The 19,680-nt window shown below is 39.7% G+C and overlaps 1 protein-coding gene across 2 annotated transcripts; it reads right to left on the bottom strand.

Annotated features, from left to right (window-relative positions):
• Nucleotides 1–1,733: 1,733 nt before the first annotated feature.
• micall2a (mical-like 2a) lies at nt 1,734–18,328 on the bottom strand. Of its 2 annotated transcripts, XM_036566762.1 has the most exons (19): nt 17,941–18,328; nt 17,069–17,117; nt 15,068–15,209; nt 14,453–14,790; nt 12,783–12,910; nt 11,279–11,782; nt 9,882–10,081; nt 9,381–9,459; nt 8,765–8,964; nt 8,407–8,541; nt 8,229–8,315; nt 7,990–8,136; nt 7,565–7,626; nt 7,290–7,413; nt 4,002–4,104; nt 3,675–3,748; nt 3,428–3,542; nt 2,151–2,197; nt 1,734–2,044 (listed from the first exon to the last, which is right to left on the bottom strand). In XM_036566762.1, exons 1-19 carry the CDS (start codon nt 18,081–18,083, stop codon nt 1,959–1,961), a joined length of 2,763 nt encoding a protein of 920 aa, XP_036422655.1. In that variant the 5' UTR covers nt 18,084–18,328; the 3' UTR covers nt 1,734–1,958. The 2 variants fall into 2 exon arrangements, with proteins under 2 accessions (XP_036422655.1, XP_036422656.1); XM_036566763.1 differs by lacking the exon at nt 8,229–8,315.
• Nucleotides 18,329–19,680: the final 1,352 nt, after the last annotated feature.

Here is a 19,680-nt window from a genome sequence, read left to right as displayed (position 1 = left end):
GTGTTCTGTGCCCAATATCATATCCCGGCTCCTCTCAGCTAGAAAGATGGTGTTCCAAGTTCATGAGCACAATTTCATGCATCTTAAAAACTGCGGATGGGTGGCCTATAAGTAGTAGGCCCAATATTAAATGTGAGTAAATTATCGTAACGTATTTCACTAAAACCCATATTAAATGATGGCTATATGAATAGAGGGGTTTTAAAGCATGAGGGATGCTAGGGGCCCCACAGCTGCCACTGCAATTTTAATTTGGAATGAGAGAGGGATGTAATCCTCAGGCAAGTTGAGGATAGACAGGGTATTCGGACAGTGGTGCACCTGTGACTATTTCACAATGCATGCACATATTAAGATGATGTGGGGTTTACCATAAAACACCACCAATCCATAACCAATATACACACATATACATATACAGAAATGTCCACGGCTGAAAGACAACGCTTTCAAAGTCCACTCTAGGAAGATTTTCATTACAAAAAGTTCTACATGTCCTTCGCAAAACGTAAAATACTTTACTACTAGTGAAAAACATTTTGGATAAGATTGGAGCAGCTTTTAAAACCGTACTTTTATTGCCCAAAATTGCGTGATATTTTCAGTTGGAAAATAGAACACTGGCAGTTCCAATAAGACTCTTTGGGGACGGAGACTACTTTCATACTGCAACACACACACACACACACACACACACACACACTTACTTACTTACTTCTACAGAGAATATGATGCCTATATCCAAATCTCTGTAGGTTACAATAGCTCAGAGACCCAACTCAAGCACCATGTCAACTCCTCACCATCTCACAATGGAAATCTGAAAGGGACTGTTTGGTTATGACATAAAATAACAAAATCAATTGACAACTGTTTAAACACATATCTCCAGGATTTATTATATATACTTTAAATAAAAACAAACATATTTATACTTTGAAAGCATCTCCCAAGAGAAGACACAGTTTAAAACATTTTAAAACAGACTTCTTCGATATATATACGCCTTCAACAGTTCCTTCCAATATTACTCATACACTGACTCAAACGCATGTCATTCTGGAACCAAGAAAACAACTTTCTGAACACATCACTACGGTCTGCACTTAATTAAACGTGGTTAATGTATTTAGAAAGTAAAAATACAGCTAATTATCTATCTCCCGAGCATACAAGCTTTCACGGATGCCAAATCTTCAGCTCCATTTACCATTTAACACAAAATTAGAGCTGGGCAAAGGAGAAAGTGTATAGAGAGTTTTTTTTTTTTTGGACTCCCCTACATGTGATCCATGTGAGCCTATAGTGCCACCTTCAGGGCATCAGTGGAAGTGCAACCCTACAGAAAAAAGCAATGCTGAAATTTGGTCTCCTTTTCCTTATGAAGCTTGTGCAATTTCAATGATAAAACTGAATTATTTTGTATTACAAAACAATTGTAACTGTAATTTTTTATTACATTATAATTTTTGGAAACAATCTGAATGAGCTGAATTTAGCAGATCTGAACTGTAGTTTAATGATGTTGTGAAGTGCAGTTAAAACAAAAAGAGCTTTCTTCCTGAAACAATTAAGCCAAACCATAATGCACAGAACACAGTAAAGTAGGTGAGTCAACTAAAGGTGGGGAAAAAAAAGTGTTAAGGATTTTGGATGAGTGCAGATACAGTAATAATGTGAACTTCACACCTAATATGTGCGCAAACACATCACACAAAAAACTATGGAAACCAAAATCTTAAAACTAACCTACACATTGTTTTCTGTAGAACCCTGTCGTGACGCTGAGTGTTCTGTGACAGGTCTGCGATGAAGGTCATGGAAAGCTGACCCCCCCAAGCTTCTGAGCAGTGACTTCAGGCCTACCTCTCTTCCATGTCACGTGGCTGTACATGCTGAGACTGACAGCTAGTCATCAGCTTAAAGCCAGATCCTGTGAACTTCTGTTCTCCTGAAGATCATCCCTCCACCAAGGCTTTTTTACTTCTTCGTCTGAACAACTTTGAGAAGGATGACTTTCTCTTGCTTTTTAGTTTTTTTAGACCTAGCCGAAAGGGAGAAGGAATTGGAAAGTATGTTTTTGATGTGTTCTTGTACATTTAGTTCAAACAAGAACTAAACAGCAGCCAAACTTGGCAGGTGCCACTCACCAAGTCTTTGCATCAATTCATTCAGTTGCTGATCTTCTTCTACCTCCCTGGAAAAAACAAACAAAAGCAAATTTTTAAATTCAAGCTATTAAAAAAATTAAACATTTCAATTTAGTGTATAATCTCTAGAGGTCATCTCTATAAACTTTATAGCAGTTAACTTACTATTACAAGCACAATTACAAATGATAATCCATTTTAGGAATTTAGGAATGTATTATTAACACTATAAACTTTAAGTATATAAATTATATGGCCAAAAGTATGAGGACAGCCCTTCAAATTATTGAGGTTAGTTGTTTCAGCCATATCCATTGCTAACAGGTGTATAAAATGAAGCAAGCAGCCATACAATCTCCATAAACAAATACTGGTAGTAGAATGGGTCGCACTGAAGAGCTCAGTGACTATAAACGTGGCACCATCATAAGAACCACCTTTACCACAAGTTAGCATGTGAAATTTCTCCCTTGCTAAATCTGCCCTGGTTAACTTTATTATTATGAAATTGAAGCATCTAGGAGTGACAACAGCTCAGATACCAAGCGATAGACCATGCAAATTCATAGTGCCAAAATGCTGAATGATGACGTCTCAAAAAATGAATAAATAAATAAAGTAAAACTGCCTTTGAAAGTAACAGCAGCACAAGAACTGGGCATCAGAAGCTTCATGAAATGGGTTTCCATCACCGAGTGGCTGCACACAAGACTAAGATCGTTGCGTGATGTAGTGTAAAGCACATCACCAAAGGACTCTGGAGCAGTGAAAATGTTTCCTTTGGAAAGATGAGTTACGATTCACTATCTGGTAGTCTGATGGACAAATCAGGGTTTGGTGGATGCCCGTAGAAGGGAAATTTGTCTGGGGCAGTTTTTCAGCGTTTGGGTTAGGCCCCTTAGTTCCAGTAAAGGGTACCCTAATGCTACAGCATACAAAGACGTTGTAGACAATTATATGCTTCCAACTTTGTGGCAACAGTTTTCATGTTCCAGGATGACAATGCCACTGTGCACAAAACAACTCTATACTTATTCCCAAGCTTTGGAAAGGGATGTCCAACAAGCTCATATAGGTGTGATGGTCAGGTGTCCACTCATATTTGGCCATAGAGTTTATTTGTATAGTCGTTATTCAGCACGATTTACTGATTCTGATCTGAAACAAAGTTTTTTATAGGGATGAACACATGAAGTAAACAGTGAAACAGATGACTGAGTGTCCTAAACAAAGAGCATTCTGAAAAGCAGAGCAGGGTTTAGTTAAGGACTGCTGACCTCAGTCTGTCTTCCTCCAGTCCCTCCACAATGGCGTTCCTGTCATTCACAATCTCTACCAACCGATTCATCAGATAAGACTCCCTCTTCCTTTCAGCTGTGCTCTTTAGATGCTCTAAAACAGGTCACAATACTTTCAACAATGTAGCCAGCTCAACTACAGAATGCACTAGATGAGTGCAACATTACTAAAAGAATATATATACATACATAGATGGGCCAGGAACATGCTTTTTGTGAGTGTTACCTGGTTTATTTATCAGTCTTCTGAGCTCTCCCTCCACTCCTGGTTGCTGCTCCTCTAAATCTTGAGTTTTTACTCTGTTAAAGATCAGGTCAAGGATTTACTCTGTCAAAGATTTACACTGACATTGAATACACTGAAAACATTATTCTACCCATAACACAACATTATTAAAGCATTAAAATATTTTAATGAAAGCATAATAAAATGTTATTGCTGATCTGTCCAGCTCCATCATGCAAAGCAGTAACTGAATTGACTCAGGACTGAAAAGTCCTCACTGAGAAGTAAATTCTTTTATTTAAACAATAATCTAAAAGGATCACCTACATGTACATGAGCTCAGATTCTCTCCGTATGTAACTTTGCTTCTTTCGAATCAGGTTAAACCAGTCCACCATCAATGGATCCATCAGAATGTCCCCACTCCCCTCTGTAAAACAAGCCAAGGTTATACAAGAGAAGCCTCCAGAAGTCTCTGATGATTGAAGACTGAACAGAGTTGCCAACCCAAGCTAAAATCATGGTTACATATTCTCTGGAGGAAGCAACCATTTTGCACCAAAAATGCCTGGCGTATATCTGTTTGAAATACGACTCTGTTTTATTCCACATTTAATATAGCACTGTAACACAGTCCAAAATATCTGTTGTGCCGCTGACATTGCTTTGAGGTGGAGAACAGCTCTTGCACACACACAGACGTATACGCTCATACACACATTGGCGTAATTCGATCAAGTGCTGGGCTAGATTTGGCCTGGGCCAAGAGGCAACAGGGCCCTATCAAATCCCGCTGGCTGCTAGCAGCAGGACAGGTGAGGCTGGTAGTGTGGAGACGATATTACCACGGTGACCTTGAAACCAGCCAATCAGGTATCCCTGTCCCCGCTCAGCCACCACTCTGACTACAGCATGCTGCCTCTTTCCATTTCCTTCCCAGAATCCCGCAGGAGGAGAGGAAGCTTCCCCCGCACCTCGCCTCATTTGGCCTCGGCTGCTGGATATTAGCGGCCCTTTATTGGCCACTGCCCAGCCCTCAAGGCTGCGGTGGAATTCCGCCTCCCAGGTGGACAGGTTCAGCTAACAGGTTCCTCAGTCAGGCACACTTATGCACACAGCTACTACACTCTGAGTAAAGCACATTCTAGTGTCAGATTCATCTTACATTTATGTTGACTTGACTGCACCTAGCTTATTTAGTGCTATACAACCTTGAAAGAGTTTCTATGATTTGTTCGTTCTCAAAACGGACTCACTGCAAATTCAATTAACCCCTTAAACCCTCAGAGCATATATGTTCAATCTCAACTCACTCTCTGAACTACATAACTCACATATTAATTCCATAGTAGTTTCAGTAATCACTAATTTATAATAAGTATAAAGATTAAGAACTAAACAATAAGCCTTTAATGGGTTCAAGTTTCCATTCTTTGTGAAAGACTCCAAATGATTCCATTCTCCCTTTATTTCACCCAGGACAGCCACAATTACTTATTTAAAATCAATTACTTGCTTAAAATACGCACTCAATGAACTGGTTTAGAAATGACGTTACAGTTTGACTGATAAACAGGGTACCTGTGGGTCACTATAAAGCTATGCTGAACAGGCTAAAGACTCTCCACAAGGTGTACCAATTAGCACTCAAGTCACTTTTGAGAGCATCCCTGAAACAGAGGAAACCCACACCAGCAAGATTTGTAGTTAAAAATATCAATGTTTGATGCTACAGATTGTGTATATATAAAGTAATAAGGTATATGAAGTAAAGGTTTTTGTTCAACTTACGTTATTCCAATAACCGTCAGTTACGATTTACTGAAAAAAAATGTAAAAAAATGTCCCTAAACATGAGCATGAACAGTTACTTAAACTTACTCTTATAAACTCAACAAAATGCAACACTAAGTGCCGCCTGCAGGCACTCCTATATAGACCAGTGTAGGTTTACATGGACGCCTGCACAAAATCAGGACGCATGCCACGTGCATGAAGCATCATGAACACGTTCAGTTTTGCCAGTCACGCAGCACGGTGTTATCACATATTTCTCTTTTGCGAGGCTTTCCATTTTAACTGTTTTGTTTCACTCAGTTAATTACAACTCGCCTGCGCTGGTCATTCACACAGCGTTTGTGCTGCTGAGCAGAGAAGCAAGAAAGTTCTACATGTCAACTTCTATCAAACGAAGAAACAGTCAAATCTGACACTTTGCTCAAGAAAAATATAAATTTTTAAAAGCGCATGGTACATTTACCCTGGACAGCATTCTGACTTGTGATCGAGCAATTTTTTCAAGCCTGATGGACCAGGAAACTTAAGCATGACGAACAACGAATCAGCAGGTAAAACCCATTCAACAGGTGTGGAGTAAACTTAATGTGATAAACTAACAAGCCTGGAATAGTGAACTGTCTTTGTTAGATATAGCAAACAATTAAATATTTTAGACACCAATTACGAGTTACAAAATGAAATTGAGGATGAGTGAAGAGGTAAAAACAAACATGAGGAGAGGCTGCAGGAGACAACAACTAAACACTGCTTCTATACTGAAGAAGCTACTAGATACTACCGGTAGAATTTACACAATGAATACTTACTAGTTATTTAGCTATAACTTATTAGCTATACCACTACTACTACTACTACTACTACTACTAATGGCAACAGTAGCAACAACAGTACTAGTAATAACACATTATTTTTGCAGAGGTGTTATGGTTATAACTGTTACCATTAAAAATTGTTACTTTTTTGGTTTAATATCGTGATATAATCTAAACCATGATATAAACTGGAGTTCATATTGCCCACCCCTATTTTCAGGCTACTTATAAAGTGAAGACTTCTAGATTTCTGCAGTACTGCTATATAGCAATGATAGTAATAATAATAATAATAATAATAATAATAATAATGAATTCTCAAAACAGCTTAAACGTATTAAACTGATTTTGTTGATACCTGCTTAACACATTTTAAATTGTCCAACTGGTCTCTTTTTGACACAGTGTTTTATTTATATATGCTTCTGCAATCTTTATGTTTTCCAGTAAAGTGTTCTGAAATATCTGAAAGGCACTGCATGAGACAAAGAAAAAAAAATAATCAACAAAAATAATCAGAAGAATTAAGGGAATCGTTATCAATATAAATTTTACTATCATGGTACACAACGCTTTTTCAGCAAAGAACTTTAGTCCTGATTAACTGGTCTTAGTGCAGTAAAGAATGTGAAAATATTGAATGTAAATCATTGTATTGAGTATCCAATGGCTGTTTATAAATGTGTCACTAGTACATTGTGTCTTAAATATTAAGATATGTATTGTGTTTTGTGAAAACATTTTTAGTATCATGATATTACATTTCAGCCATCTTGCAAACCTATAACTAGATTACTCGATTAGTCATATAATCGATAGTGACAGCCCTAATTTGAGACTTTTTCTGAGAGATTACTGAGGACAAATAATAAAAATAAATTAAAAAAACACACACACACACACACACACACACACACACACACACACACACACACACACACACACACACAGGGAATCAGGAAGGTAATATGAACTGCAAGAGGAACTTCCCCTCTTCCCCTACCTTCCTCACAGCTGCGGAGTCTCCTCTCCAGATCTATTCCTTCCTTCTCCAAATCACTCAGGCTGTCCTCAATTTCCTGCAGCTCCTTAGTGATCTGCTCCATCGGGATATGGTGAGACTTGATCTGAACAAGGAGAGATATGGTGTGCGTAGAATACAGCGTGTGATAAGGTGCTGCAATTTTAAAACAGTGAGCTGAACGTTCTGCTGAACAGACAAAGGACAACTGAATAAAACAAGAAGTATAAGAGTGAAGTTCATATGTGAGCACTTACTGGGGGTGATATTGTTTCAGATGTTAAAGTGTTTTTGAACGTCACATTTCCATTTTCAGAACCTAAAAAATAAGTGAAACAAATAAACAATTCCCACTAGTACTTACTTAGCCACTTTTTAAAGACAAATAAACAATCAAAAATGCTAATAACAGCCCTACTAATAACACAAGACTTTGCTTCTCTGCTCAAATGCACCTGATTCAACTGTCAGCAGTCAGGTAGCAGGTTTAATAGGTGTGTGAACAAGGAAACTACCAAACAGTGTTGGACTCTATCTGGTCCTCCAGGACCAGAACTGTACCCTCCTTAACTATGCAAAAGGATTACGCCTACTGGCCCACAATAGCTTTCATTTATTGTTAGCCAAGTAAGCATGTTTTGAAGTATCTATTTCCATTTTTCTTCTCGACACAAAACCTCACCATGCTCTGCAGGAACACAATGGTTTGACTGTTTAGGAGAAGGTGCTCTGGGTTTGGATGATTCACGCAAGGAGAGACTGACATCCAGCGCAGGCTGGTGGGATGGAGAGTCAGATCTTCTTGGGATGGAATTTCTAGATGTATTACCTAAAAAAAACAGAGCAGATACAATAGAATTTAGATAACTGAAGGCTTCAGGCAATTTTTTGCACAATTTAAGCCAAAGAATAAGGTCCTACTGGAGCCAGTGAGCCCTCCTAGGTGTTGTTCTGGAATTGGATCTTTGCAACTGGGGGATGAGCTAATGGAACTCTCATATATAGGGGCTGAAGGTAAAAAGGGAGCACTAAATGAGATATTATACCTAGCAATAACCAAATCCAAATATTGTGCTAGTGCAATGTAGCCTGGTAATACCCCTTCCAGTAGACCCAAGACGAGTCTCTTCTGGAGGAAGAACTGTGGGGCTGGGTGGTTTGACGAGGGAGGAGTTCACAGACCAAGTTCTACCACTAGGAGAGAAAGCTGGTGTATGAATCTCGTTCTTAAAGCCTGCAGCAAAGAAAGAAACAGAACCAAATCTTACCAAATCAATAAATGACACGAAATCCATAATGTCAAAAATTCCTTATGTACTATTCCTCTAGGTACTCTTAGGACAAAGTCAACACATTGTTACATTACTTGCTAGAAAGATGAGTAAATGCTTTTATGCAATAATGTTGATGTAAACAAAATTCTTTTAAAAAGTAGTTGCATGCAGAGTGGGACCTACCCCAGCCAGCAGGGCCATGACGTGGTTGATCTGTGACCAGAGATTTTTGAGTGGAATGGTCAACTACAGGATGACTAGGGTTCGGAGCTTGGAAGATGGACGTAGCAGGAGTGTACTGATAATTCAGCTGGTTGTTGGAGTTGGAATTGATGTTGGTTTTCTCAGGAGTCACACCCTTAACCTCAGTAACACTGCAAATTCTAGAGAAAGAAAACCTCAAAAGCTCAATCAAAACAACATTTCCTAATTGAGATTAATTTAAAGTTTATCATTCAAAATGAAGTACCTCACCTTTTTTTCAACAATTAAAAAGCAGCAGAGGTAAACAAAAAAAAGGTTCGCTCAAACTAACAGCACATTCAAGCACAGCACTCCTTAGGACTTGCGAGGACAGGGGAAAGAGTGAGCTGCTGCACTCGGAGCCAGTCAATCACTACTGAGATGGGGGTGGCTGGAGAGAGCAGTAGGCTGGGGAAGGAATACATGAAAAGGCCCTGCTGTCAGCACTCCTGCTCTGAAGTGTCATTGCTGCTTGCACCCCGGGTGACTTGCGCCTGCTTCTCCCCCTCGTGTGGATTAGAAAGCATTAGGGATAAACGGGGCAGATCAAACTTACTTTAGTCCTGGTCCATTTGGAGACACATTCAGCTTTGACTGCCAGTCAGCTGGCTTTTCACAGCTCCCTACGTCTTTGGCTGCAACCAGCAGAAGGAAAAAAGAAAGGAAAAAAAAACAAGAAAATTACTCAACAAACAAACATATGAGTCACACATGATCAAATTATGCTATTTAAAGCAATGTTGAGAAGCATGAAAAACAAAAACACCAAACTCTACAGGTTGTGTTGGGTTAAAAAAAATAAATAAATAATAATAAAAAAAAGTGTCACAAGTTTCTCTGCCTCATTTTGATAGACTAAATGAAACACACCTAAGGTTGGAACAAGCACTCCAAGAATATTGCAAGTGCTTTTATATATTGCTCGCTCCATGCCTCAACACTCGTCCTCTCTGCTTATAGCCAATGTTTATGATAATATTTTCCCTGCGACCTTTAGAAAGCATTTAAAATGGACCATGGTCTATATAAGCAAAGGTCACGCGCACGCAAATAGCACCTCTGGCGATGGAGAGGGGAGCAGAGGGAAGTCTAGTGTGCTCCTTGCTGATGGCGTTCAGCCAGAGGGACTCTCTGCTGCTGGTAGTGGTACTGGTGGGGGAGGGTAAAAGCTGGCCGGTTCTTCGTTCTCCTGCAGCTGAGCCAGGCCTCTCCTGCTTCCAGCTGGGGACTTCATCAGACGAGCGTCTGCTTCCCAATCTGAGAAAAAACATGTCTTCTGCATTATTCACTATTTACACTTGCATTACACTGCATGGTGCTGTCTGTCTGTTCAACTGAATGCTTGACAGTGGAATTAGTCACATAATCCTACTCAGCATAATCATGAGCCTGACTGAAATTAATTGCTCAAAAGACTCCCACTTTCTCTCGGTATGGCTCACACACACACACACACACATATAAACAAACTGGACCGCTTCTTTGGCTTGCAAGCTATCTATAGCAACAGCCTGAGCACAGCCAGTTAGAATGCACATGGCAACATATGCCAACCAAACACCATCGCTAGATATATCCAAGTAAACAACAAAACATGAATCAGATGTGCAGAAGGGATGCGCAATATATTTGATAACATATTTATTGTACTCCAGAAGACATTCAGCCAACACTAGGCAACTATACTAAAACGCCCGCATTTTATTTTTATTCTACTGCATTCAAAGTTCTACAGAAATAAATGAAATAATTTTCCCAGTCATGTTAAACCAAGCAGATGGTCCAATTTCCAAATTTTATAAATGCTTATGTATCGGCATCAGCAGATATATGCAAACATGGACATCAGAATCCCTATAACAGCATATACCTAGCTGAAACAGATTAAATTTCCAATAAAAAGTTCTTTGGAGCAATGTCATAAAGAGATCCACTTTTGGTTGCCCAAATAACCTTCTAATCAGCTTTAAAGAATCACTTATGTGAATGAGATGTGCATGAGAAGAATCTTTTTAAAGGTTTAAAGAACCTTCAGATGATGTAAAAGTTCTATTGGGGTATAACAACACATTGTGATATCATGATATTGCAATACAAAACTGACAGTGTGCATCATGAAGATGTGACTATGCATTGTGAAGAATGGATACTATCTAATGCAACTGGATTGTTTTGCAAACGATCAGCACTGATCAACAACTCCCTGCAGCACTCCTCCTGCATCCCAGCTTTCCATTTTCCTTCAGTAAGTCGGTCAACAACATTTTGCTTCTTTTGAACTTTGCTCAAAATATTGTGAGAATACCAAACAGGCACCCCAGCATCACAAATCTAACAGAACCATGGCCTGGGTGTATTGTTACACCCTTAGTTTCTATACAAATTAAAGGCTTTCTGAGAACCCAGCCAAAAATTATTTAAGGACCTTTACTCTAAAGAATGTAGCAGTCTTACCTGTTGTCTGCTCCAAGACCACAGCTATATGCCCTGTTGTTATTGTTGCAATTTCCTTCAGCTAGTTTCTTCGCGATCAAGGCTCGGGCCCGCTCCTTCTCTTCTTCAGACTTCAGGCTGACACCGTTCTGGGCAACAGGAGGCTCAGAGGGGCGCCTTACGCTGGCTGAAGGCTGCGGACCTGAGTCTGAAGACAGGAAGAATTTCTGCCTGGCTGCTTGGGTCCTCTGTGCGGAGGCTGTCCATGGCTGAGGGGCTGGGCTGGGCTCCGCTGGTCTGGGCACAGACTTAACAGGGCTGGACAGCACAGAAACGTGCCGTGGAGGAGATGGCCCACTTCCATTCTCAGATTTGGGTCCTACCACAGCAGGATCTGAGCCCAAAGGCTTAGATGAAGACATAAGGCCGTTCTTTGTACAGTGATGGGAAGAGCAAAGCAGGGTGCCTGGCTCATGGCCTGAATTATAGGCCCCAGACTGTAGAGGAGCTGAACACTTACAACACCTGTAGGACAGTATTCAAAAGAACTTACTTAGAGTCCTTAGATACAAGAAAACATGCCATCTGGCTTTGTTTACACTTGGCATTAACATCCAATAAGTGAAATCTGATCTGTATTTGCTTTTAAAAGCATTTGGCAATCGTGATGTATGGAGTGGGCAATATGACTATAATTATCGTATCATTAATTTCTGAGCATATTGGGGATCTTGTCTATTCCTCAAGAACAATGACCAACTGCATGTTTCATTACAAACAGAGATCTGGTTCAGTGCAGTGTTGGAAACATTTAATTAAATCACTGTACTCTGTTTTAGGGTATGGGAAAAATATATCATTGTGATAATTTAAGGCATTTTCACAATACCCAATGTGTCACCACAATGTGACAAATTGGGAACAGACAAAAAGAACCAGTGTTGCCACATTTGAAAAACATTATTAAAAACTGTTAATAATTTTTTTTTCAATGTTTCACAGACTGAACTGCATTAGATCCAGTTAAGCATTATGTTCACTTTGTAAGGAAACATGTAGCTGGTTAGTGTCATTTAAGTACTTGCTATATCCACAAAAAAAGCATTTTGTAACATATTGTGATGCAATTTTCTCAGTATATACTGCCCAGCCCTACTATTGCATTAGATTTCCGGCATCACTAACCTCTAGAAGTGCATAGCTCTCCAGTCATCTATTTCAAGTTGTAGAGAACAAAAAGTTATATATGTTCTCAACTGAAATGCAATGCTGCTTTTACGTTCCTCACTGGCATTACTCCACATACTGCTATCATACAGTTCGTCTCACTTGCACTCTAAAATCAGCTGCCTCACATCTCATTAAAACAATAACTTGTTAGATGATAAAAACCAGAACGATATTTTTATAGGTGTGGGTGGAGCTTGAGTGGCTTTCGACCACACGATGGATACAGTTAGCATCCAAATTTCCAACACAATTAACCAGGGCCTGGTATGAAAATAGAACAAAATAGGATTCTTACTTGAAGCAGCTCCTATGATACAGTTTCCCATCCACTAGGTGTCTCTGGACCAGGTGAACATGACTCCTGCATACCGTGCATTTACTGTTCAAGGTGCCAGTTTTATTGGAGGTTTCCACTAAAACAGTCTTTTGCAAAGAAAGATGAAAGACAAAATCAACATGAATAAATGCAAGATGGAAGTTACTTACTTACTACATCACCTGTCAAATATAAGCATTCTACAAAGTCTTCTACATCATTCACACTTCAAATTGAGGCTCAAAGCCTCCTGCCTCACCCCTCTAAACATACAGTTATACACTAGAGGGGGCTCAAAGCAAGCTCTATTCCATCCACTCTATAAAACACAGACACTGCTGCTGTGTTATGTTCTGCGGTTTGCCACAGCTCTAAAGAAGCATAATTCAGACATCAACACATATCTTGGCAGATTAACCACCTTTGAGGGAAAGATAAAACTGTGTACATTTGACCTTTGGTCAAACTATACTGACCTACAAAGGTTCAACATTGTTACTTTCTATTTTAAACTGGGCCAAAATGATGACTGGAATATACGTACACTATGTTGGGTTGGCATGTGCTGAACATAAAAATGTAAAAAAAAACTAATATCAAGTACCTTGCTTATCTCAGCTTACAATATTTCCACACTATTGTAAAATACTACATGCACATACACGTAATGTTCAGAATAAACAGTACTCCAGATAGCACAAGAAGTATGAAGTGATGGCACAGCAATTTTTAGCGTGAGCTGTGAAGGTGCACAGACCAATAACACACTAAAACAGCTGTACAAACATGAAACTAAGCATGGCCTCACAATGTGACAACATAGAGGGAGCTTGTGAAACCAGAGCTGCTTTACATATCTTAAAACTCTGGTGAAGCTGCAACTTATTTAACTAAAAACACAGTGACAGTACTTCAAAGTGTCCACGATAAATTATTAAATATCACAGTATACCTTATTGCTGAATATTCTAACTCAAGTTACAGCTAGAAATACTGGACATAAAGCAGCTGCAGATTACCAACTAGGCACAAAGCGACATAATGTAACATGATGATCATCCCCTTCATGACTTTTTGGATCTGCTTATTATGCTTACTTACTTACTTGCACCAACACAAATATCAGCGATGCATCGGAATTGGGAGATCTTTGCTCAAAACATAAATTTACCGGTACTTATTTTGTCAGATCTGCGTTGCAACTATATGATGTAACTGACACGAGCATTTGAATGCTGCTGCTACATCTGCACTAAATGTTGAAGTTTACCTATTCAAGGCTCATTGTGCTAAAAAGCCATTTGCCTCCTACATTCAATGTACTGCTTTATTTCATTGATGAACTTCAATAGGCAATGGATTTTTAAAAAAAAAATCAATACCAGAAAAGGAAAATTGTTGTTCATATTGCAAGTGGGCATTATTAAAATACGAGAAATATGCTAGTGAGTTGCATGTGTTAACTTACCCCAAACAGTGTGAGATTTGGGTAAAAAAGGCTTAAAAAAAATCATCCATCAGCCAATTTGGCTGTAAAGAAACCGTATTCGGAATTGGCCATAAAAATTCATAATCAGTAAATCACAGTTATTAGATTTATATTAGGAAAAATAAGAAGAGGGTAAGAAATAGAGCACTAGGATACATACCTTCTCAGAAACACTGTCTGACTTTGGAGAGGCTTTCACTCTGGATGGGGACACACTGGCTGGAGAGTGTTTTTGGATGTGTGTGGATTGGGAATGTTTTTCAACAGCAAGTTTCTGTGTTAGTGAGTTTGAGACACGTTGCTCTGTTCTACTGCTTTGAATGAGAAGTGGTGGACAGTTCTCCCTGGCAGTTTTTGAGGTAGTAGCAGAAGAAAGTGGCCGGGTCTCTGGAAGCGCTTTTGGGTTGTAGGTTTTAGCAACAACGGGAAGATTCTTCTTCTCCGATGGCTCCTCCTTAGAGCCCTCTGCTGGCCGTTTGACACCTCCAACTCCTCCTGCTACGAATAAAGAGCATTCATTTAACACCTGATCGTCTTACATATGATGTCCAGGTGGCAGAGCATAACATAGGATGGAACTTAAAATAGACTACAAAATTAAATAGATACTTTCAGATATTCAGAGGAAAAGTCTAGAGGCTAGAGGCTAGAAAAGGCATAAACTGCTTAGCCCAGCAGCTGCTACAACATTTGTGTCAAACATTTGCATAGATGCAACAGTAATGACAGTAAGAGTAGCATCAATAATTGATCACCAACAGCACTATCAGCTTACTGGGTGAGCGGCCATTGAAGTAGTTATAATACTGAGAGACGTAAGTAAGAATGCTGAGTCGGTCTGGGACAGGCAGTGCCACCATGTCCTCAGCATCCAAAAGAGCTGGAATCCCCAGGTGGTCCTCCGCCACACGGAACGCCTGAAAAACAGACCCACAAGACCACACTTAACTAATAAAAACCAGGCTTATAACTCTTAGAAACAGCAAGCAAGATGAATGAGTACATTTAAGTCAGCACTGAAGGAGGTAAACGTAAAAATAAAATACAAAGAAGGAAAGACTGAAGGAGACAGAACCTATTAATCAACTTGGAAGGCACTGCATAACCCCAACAACAACAACTGCAAAGCAACCAAAAGACTTCAACACAAGAACATCTTAAAAAACTCCACATGACCTCCTTCTACTGCTTCAAACCAGCAGCGTGGCGTTCTGGAACCAGTCACGGCATCTAGCCAATTAACTATAAACACAGCCCAGATGAGGAAAAAGTAGAGTCTCTCAAAATAGGAAAGAAAAAGTCTAGTAAGCAGCAAACTTTGGCCCACACGCTGTGCGGAGGCTGGCCAGGAGGACATAATGAATAGCATGTTTCCCGTGCGCACTGTAGGGCCTGGGAAAGAGGAATTGGGGTGTAGGGTGGGGGGCTAAGGGGGCTTTGTTTGGGATTGACCTGGACACGCTCATTCAATTTTGCAGGACAGCTGAGGACAGGCTCAACATCCTCCTGCTCTGCAGCGGCTGCTACAGAAGAGTGGAGGATAGACAGCAAAAGGTTTTCTTACTCAGTTAATTTTTCACATATCTATAGTACATAACATCACTAAAATGGGTAATAGATGGGGATAACATTGAAGCAAATCAACATTACCTGTCTTTTAAAATGAAAAAATAAACAGGACATGACAGTAGATATGGACGTCTACCTAGGGTTTAAATCAAAAAGTTGTTAGGACTTCATAGGCCCACGTGCGGCTACAATATCAGGACTTAGAAACGAACAGCCATGCATTGTTTAGTATTTAAATGCACCAATGAATTAACATTTGTCATGACAGTAGTAGATCACAGGTAAGCTCATCTAGATGGGAAGGATCAGATGTTCTGTTGGACGACTGAAACTCTGCTTCATAATAGATGAGCTGGAGTGACTCCTCGCAGCTCAAGTTCCTCCAGCAGCAACTAGTGTTTCAGAACAGATCAGCGAGTGTGCGCCCCACTGCAGGGACCCGTAATCTGGGCTCTGTGAGGTAACAGGAGGGAAATAAAGCTCTTCATAATGGAAAAGTCCCAGCTGTGGGACGTGTGTGTGTGTGTGTTAGACCTGAAGAGTCTCACACACTCATTATACACTTACTGACAATCACAGGAAGGAGGGATGAGAAATAATTAGGTCACTGGGCCACAGCAGCCCTGCACTGTAATGCTCTAGTCTTAATTAAAATGATACCCTCCTGGACAGCTGAGGGTTGCAGTTGGTATAAATATACAGAGTTCCTTACTGTGGGGTACAGTGGTGCCAACATGTTCAGCTGAATAGTGTTGACATTCAGATCACACACATTTACTTGCGCCTGTGTCTGATAAACAATGTGCATACAGACCTTTCAACCCGACTCTATGGCCACAACTTTTCATAAAAGGAAATGCTGAAATAGCAGGCAGATCAGACAGGGAACAATTTCGTGTGGAAAGCAGGCTGTGTCGCACATGAATACATGTTCCTATAAAGAACAGCATACATTTGGAGGAAAACAATGCCAGTTCCAAGCCTCAGAGGAACTTGAGGTCAAGACAAACATTCAGTGAGCAACTTGAGGCCCGAACAAAATTCATGAAGTCTCAAATTAAAGTGCAATATAACATTAGACCTTCGATACAAACTGAAATATTAAAACATGGAGAACTATGATGAGGAACAAAACACAGGCTGCTACCATACGGTATTTGTCAGTCATTTCCTTTTAATCAAAGCATCACGTGTCAGGAAATCTTACCAAGTGGTTGTTGTCATACACATTGTCTTTACTGAGGGCCTCAAAGTTTCTGAAAGAAAACAAACGGACATGAGTCACATTAGGCATGATAACGACTAGTAACTGAAGCAGTTCCTAATGACGGCACAGGAAACACAATAAAAAAATTACACACAAAATAGGCTATTCATTCTAAGAGTGCCCCAGACACAAAAACGTAGCAGCTATTTCTAATGTAATCTATGCTGTTTACATCTTGTGTATTAAGCTGTTGAGGTGTTGAATGAAGATCAACTGTAACCTGTTCAAGACAGGCTTAATATATTTCATTTTATAAGATCAATTCCTGACACAATCAGCAAATAAGCAGGATGTTGGGTGTGTGAGCGAAAGTGTATATTAATGCCTTGAATTGACACCAAAGTGTGTAAATATATCTTCCATTCCTCCATTCTAGTTTGCACATCACTTACTTTAAAAGTTTTAATGAACTGAAATCATTAAAAACAATGCTGTGTGAATGATACTGTCTGTGACTTACAAATGTTTACTTATTTGTGTGAAAGCCTGTACAGTCATCCGTTACAGCAAGAATAAACATGGAATGTCTGTTATTTTAGCAGCTGTGTCCCGTACAAAGCTCTCTTGAACATGTAGGACTTTGAGAAGTCTGATATGAACAACACTAGAGTAGCACTTCAACACAACACTGCCTACAGTGTCAGGCATTTGTATGTAGGTGCAGTAATAAATAGTTTCAGTTCACTAACGTTTCTGACGGGAAACTCGAGCTCAGTGACTGAGGCAATTCAATTTAATAGAATGAAATAAGCAGGAAACATTTAAAGCGTATTAACTCACGATGTACTAAAAAATAAAAAAACAATTCTTACATGAGGTCCGGTCTAAATTTGTGGATGAGAGCGCAGAAGGCCAGCCCGTCTCTGAAAGAAGTTGTCATGTTCACGATAGTCACATCTCGGTATCCGTCGCACTGGATTTTGCACCACTGCTGCAGCGCCTTGATGGCAGCCATCCTCCCCTCAGCACTCAGGACTCTTCTGTTCAGCAGTCTCTCTGTCCCTCAGAGCTAGAGTGGGCCGTCCTTCCTCCTGCTGCCTCAGTTGATATAGTCAAAGCTGGGAAACCACCACGAAGCCCTTTGTTTGTGAGACTCAGCGCCGGAAAGCACTAGTGAATGCGTGAGAAGCTCGAGTACTGAGGAAAAAAGTTATGGAAGATTCAACATTTGGATGTTTTTCACAAAGTGACCAATCAACGAAGAGGCACCTGAGCGGGAAAATGAGCGAGGAGGAGGCGGAGCTTTGAGTCTTCTGCTGAACGTTAATTGGCCTCTTCTGCATCCTCATTATTAAAGAGTGAAGCGAAGTTTGATTCGTTTGACTGATCCGATTCTTTGAACAGGTCATTGAAATGAACCGAACGTCCGATTCAACGATTCATTTTGATTGATTCAAGGCCTTAACTTTAACCTTATTCCCTCCATATGCAATGACTTTCGATGTTACAAGAAAATCTGATGTCCTCTACTTCTAGTTGCTAATGGAGACTGTTTAAGCGCAAGGCTGGGACACAAACACAAAGAAAAGAGAAAGTAAGTTACAGAAAGAAAATATGTCACAATATAGTATCATATGTTGTGATTTTATGAGTTCAAAAGGGCCAAGTTTTTCTTGTATTTTCATTTTTTCCCTTCTGAGATCCACTTATGTTGTTTGTGTGGTTTCATATGTATTCATACATATTTATATATTAAATGTTTTCTACAGCACCCTGGGGTGGAAACACTTCTTATAACTTCCAACAGTAGGGTCTAAACCGCTGTAGCCTACATATGTGCTAGTATTCATGACATCACTAAGCAACCCTGCTGAAAAACGACCATTACAAACCATGAGGATTAAAACGTGATGGTTTTGCTTTCTAATGGGAATTAGCATTATGGTTTCCAATAGAGACCACTAGTTTCCTGTAAAACACATTTAGATCCCATTAGGAAACCATCAAATGCATTTAGAATCAGCCATTGGTCACCTGTGAAACCATTAGGATCCTTTACACTGTGATGTCAACCCCTTCAAAAAGCCTGAACACATTACCAAACCATCAGGAACCAACAGAAAACTCACTCAAAAAGAGGTGCTTTTGCAGCTGAGTTTCCATATATGGCCTATATGGATGGGAGTGAACAGTATTTTTTGAAATTATGTTTAAATTATATTTGGTTTTCCATGATAAGGGGCCTTTAAATAAAGAATGTAGGTTCCTGCAAAGTGGAGTACATAGGGTATTCTGACATTTTAAGTGTGATTCCAAACCAAAGGGAGTGAAAATATTCTGTAGGAAGGGAACTTCAAACTGCTTAGGGAGTAATCAACAACAGTTTATCACCTCAGAGGAAACTGCAGGAAAATTTACTCACCAGTGATTGCATTCTCTTGAAGAGCGCTATTGTTTTGTGCTTGATGATGTTGCAGGGCGTTCCGAACGGAGATGCTTAATCAGCTGAAGTTCACTTAAAGGGGAATTTCACTCACTTTTCAAAATATTAACATAATTCTATCTTTGAGATGTAAACAAAGTCATTCAAAGTGTTTCCTTAAGAAATGGTG

Source organism: Colossoma macropomum, unplaced genomic scaffold (assembly GCF_904425465.1).
Source record: "Colossoma macropomum unplaced genomic scaffold, Colossoma_macropomum, whole genome shotgun sequence".
NCBI classification, from domain to species: Eukaryota; Metazoa; Chordata; class Actinopteri; order Characiformes; family Serrasalmidae; genus Colossoma; species Colossoma macropomum.
Note: the sequence above shows the minus strand (reverse complement) of the source record. Positions and strands in the feature narration are given on the sequence as shown.